Raw genomic sequence first — 4,285 nt, forward strand, 5'->3', positions numbered from 1 at the left:
TCCGCTTAACGGAGGTTTCACTGTAATTACAAGAAAAAATTTACATTCTTTTTATTCAAAGATTATCTAATTATACTTAAATATAACTAGCTACCCATGATAATTTACAATGCACAAAAAAACTTTCAAGCACCATGGTAGGGACATATGATACCAAACACCTGGCAAGATTGAGTTATCAATACACAGTCGACTTGTGTATGTACATAAATCTGCTATTGGTGATTAAATGGCCTGTGTGCAAATACCCACACCAAAATCAAACTAAATCAAGCATAAACATTAAACTTTGCTACATATTAGGTATACAATCTCAATAATGTGTGCATGTAAAAAATTTGAAATAGATACCATGAGCAGAAACCCTAGAAAAATAATTCACATTAAGTTTGACACTCAACAACTACGACAACAAAACTTAACTTTGTTGCCAATGGATATCAAAGGAAACGATAATCATAGTTAGATAATATAGACGCACATGTGAACGTATACATTGATGGCGATTCCCCAATATTGCAGATACTTTTGTAAATATTAAAGTATCCGCGCCCGCAAAAAAAATTGCAGTAGGGTGAAAAAGAAAATACGAAGCAGATAGCTTAATCATGATTTATGCAAGATAGAAGAAAAGTCAGTTTTTAGTTGCATGCATGCTGGCACTTGAGCCCAAAGATTAGTATTTCTACTGTTAGGGGTCGATTCGACAATCAGCTGATTTTTTCCAACTCAACTCGATGCGACTATCGCTTTACAACAAAAATAGATGATTGCGGTGACAGTAGGAAACCTTTTAATGTACTTTCGTTTGGAGCAAAATCACAAATATTACTTAACATGACAATTACTTTTTATGAATGTAGTTCTAAGTATAACTGTAAATATCAATCTTTCTCTAATGTTCTATATGCTACTGTGCATGTAAATATATATATACATATATATATATATTTGTCAAGAATAAATAAAAAAAATTAGGAGCTTGCAGATACTTTTTGATTGTGTGCGCAGATACTTTATGTTTTTTATCTTACTATAACTATAATTAATAAAGATGGGAAAGCATTAGTTCACATTTTGTCAAGGGAATCTCAGACATCTAATCCAAAGCTTAGGCAGGGAGGCAAAATTAAAAGTCACAATAGTTCTCAAAATATCACATTTAAAAATATTTCTCAGCTTGTTTTAAATTTAGATTTAACTAAATTTAAGTTGGTGATTAATGAGTATTCTTTATTTGTCTGAAATATAGGAAGGACCTTTTGAGAATTCTAGACAAGCTAAGCTTTAATAAAAACAAGAAAAAAATATTGCAATCAACTCTTCAGAAGAAAATAATAAGAAATAGAGAAAAATTTTAAACAGAAATTTAATTAAACATAAAATAAAAACAATTTTTTAATTATTAACTGTTTGCATTATTTAATGCTTCAAATGGCAGTTTTATATTGCAGGACTAAGTGAAGAAAGAAGCTACGAAAAGTTGTGCTGTAATAAAAACACTGAAAAAAAAAAGCAAAATAACTAGTATTCCCACAATTTAGGATTATTATTATTTCCTATTAGGATATTAATTATTTCCTATATTACTGCCTTCTAGGAAAAAAATAAGATCAAAAGAAAAACTACACATGGTACCTGAATGTTACTAGACTAAAAAATGTAATCCTAAAAATAACTAAAATTAGAAAAGAGAAAAAGAGTAAGAAACAGAAACACTGCGATATTTCAATTCCTCAAATTAGAATTGCAATATTAACAGATTTCAACACATCCAAAAAATTTGTCAAGCCAAAAGAATCAAATTGACGTAAGAAGTGCATGTATGCAAATATCTTGTTAAAAGATGAAGTTTTAAAAAAATAAAGTTTACAAACATAATAAACAGTGGTCATCAGCTTTGACAGTTATTATACTCACATACCCAACTTGTTTCCAGATTTCTTTGCATTCATCATCAGGGTCTAATCCCAGAGCTGCATTTCCTCCAAAATATGTTACATAGAGGCGATCTTTAGATAACTTAAATACTTCAGTTAATAACTCCCATGACCACTGACATATTTCTTTCTGTTAAAGATAAGTTTTTGAATGCTATTAAAAACTGCATAATATATTAAAATGCTTAAAAAATTTTGAAACATACAAAACAAGATAGTTTAGTATGAAGTAGTAGAAAATCAAGTTACATGATAGTATAACACAAGATTCTAGTTTAGACAGGTTTTCGAATCATACACATGTGTATCAAAAACAAAGTTGCAATAATCAATCAGGGTACATAGCCAGACTTTTCAACAAAAAATAAGAACCTTAAATTATTTTTAATCTCTTTACAAAAAATTCATAATTAAGATATATGCAGTAATAAAAATTATTTTTTTCTATCAGTTAAAAATCTTAATTTATAAACATAAATTCAACAATATGCAAAATTATTTTCAAAAACTTTACATAATCATGATAAAATAACTAGTTTCTGATAAATATTGCAGCGAAAATTGTGAAAAATCATGCTCTTATTGTAATTTATGAAGACAATCGACACAGCAAAGAAAAACCTCTAAGGCTTTTAAAAATTTTAAATCAAAAATAAGCAGTTTTTAAAAATGCTACGCACCCTGTCAATGATAATAATACGGATAAAATGCGAAAATCTCAGTTACAATTGATAATATAAAAAATGAGAATGATAATTTAGAGAACAATAAACACAATAATTATTGAAAAAATTATTGTGACTGTGTTGTTTGGATCAATGAAACAATATAAACAAGTTAAATTGGAAGAATATTGATACTTTTCATGAGAATACATGCAACATTAATAACGAGAGAAAAAAAAACGGCCAAAACATGACCCTTATAATTGACAAATACCATTATAGCTCTATTTTATACTGTTTATTATTCTTTTCCAACACACATTTTTTTAAAATTTCAATTTAAGTTAGAATAGAATTTTAAAAAAAATTATGAATATTTCCACTACGAGTATCACCAAAAAGTACCTTAAAGAAATCTCCAAAAGACCAGTTTCCTAACATTTCAAAAAAAGTGTGATGATAAACATCTTTTCCAACATCATCTAAATCATTGTGTTTTCCACCTGCACGAATGCATTTTTGAGTGTTAACAGTCCTCTTATATTTTGCAGCATCACTACTTGGATCCACGGTACCCAAAAATATGGGTTTATACTGAAAGAAAAATGCACAATGTTATTCTACATTCAGATTAATATTTAAGAGCAAAGAAAGTTATAACACAAGATTGGCATAAGACTAATTTCCACTATACTCATACTAAAAAAGTTTTATATAGATTAAAACTAGATATTTTTAAAACCTCAGTCTATCTTTTTACTGATTTTTATGAATTGTGAAAAGAAAATACCTCGTAAGAAAATTTATCTACAAAATCTAATATTCAAAATAGCCTCTAATCATAACAGATGAGTGATTCTGCAAGATTGAAAATTAGGACCCTGGACTTCCATATTTAGAATTATCTACCTCTATCTATAAAAAAAAAATATAAAAAAAAAGATTTTTGAAAACAAGAATTATAATTGAACAATCAAGGTTTTTAAATAAATTGATCAACACCTATATTAAGAAAAAGTAACACATAAAATATTAGGCTTAAATACTAATTTTTTTCTTGAGTCATTAATAACAATGATTTTTTATCTTTAAGACAAGTTCTATTAAAAAGGGAGGATAAAAATGATTTTTTTTCTGTGCTGAATTATGTGTATATAAGTATGCATTTTATATAAATTCATGAAAGTAACCTGCCTATGCAGTAATTTCAAATTTTCAACATGATAAGAACGAAGCAAATTTACGATAATGAAAAAGAATGACCTTTATTATGAAGGCAACAGAAAGGATAGTTCAAAATTATACACGTCTTTTGAAATTGATCTCTCTACCAAATTTGCAGAAACATTTGATATGATGTAACATTGGAGAACCTGTACCCATAGACAAAGAAAGAGATGCTACAATGTTATTTTTTTAAAAAATTAATTATAAACAAAATTTATGCACTTAAAACAAATTATAAGCATTAGAGACACTTCTTTAGAAAAAGAATACGTAATTAAAAACTGGTATTATTTAAGTGTTAACAAGTTTTTCTGGAGAATGATGATTCTGAAAAAATATGTCCTACACGATTTTAGATCTGTTGTTATAAGCAGGGTTCGTGATTTTTTTTTTATTTTTTTAAAAAAAATCAAAAGAATCAGATTTTTTTTGATTTAAATCAGATTTTTTTGA

The 4,285-nt window shown here is 27.3% G+C and overlaps 1 protein-coding gene across 1 annotated transcript; it reads right to left on the minus strand.

Annotated features, from left to right (window-relative positions):
• Nucleotides 1-1,877: 1,877 nt before the first annotated feature.
• LOC122273577 (alanine--tRNA ligase, cytoplasmic) lies at nt 1,878-3,199 on the minus strand (the record flags this gene model as incomplete). The annotated part of the gene is given in 2 exon segments (XM_043057616.1): nt 1,878-2,070; nt 3,011-3,199. Coding segments are annotated over 2 exon segments (382 nt in total), but the record flags the coding sequence as incomplete, so codon positions are not given.
• Between the last annotated feature and the right edge of the window lie 1,086 nt (nt 3,200-4,285).

This window comes from Parasteatoda tepidariorum, unplaced genomic scaffold (assembly GCF_043381705.1).
Source record: "Parasteatoda tepidariorum isolate YZ-2023 unplaced genomic scaffold, CAS_Ptep_4.0 HiC_scaffold_5655, whole genome shotgun sequence".
NCBI lineage: Eukaryota > Metazoa > Arthropoda > Arachnida > Araneae > Theridiidae > Parasteatoda > Parasteatoda tepidariorum.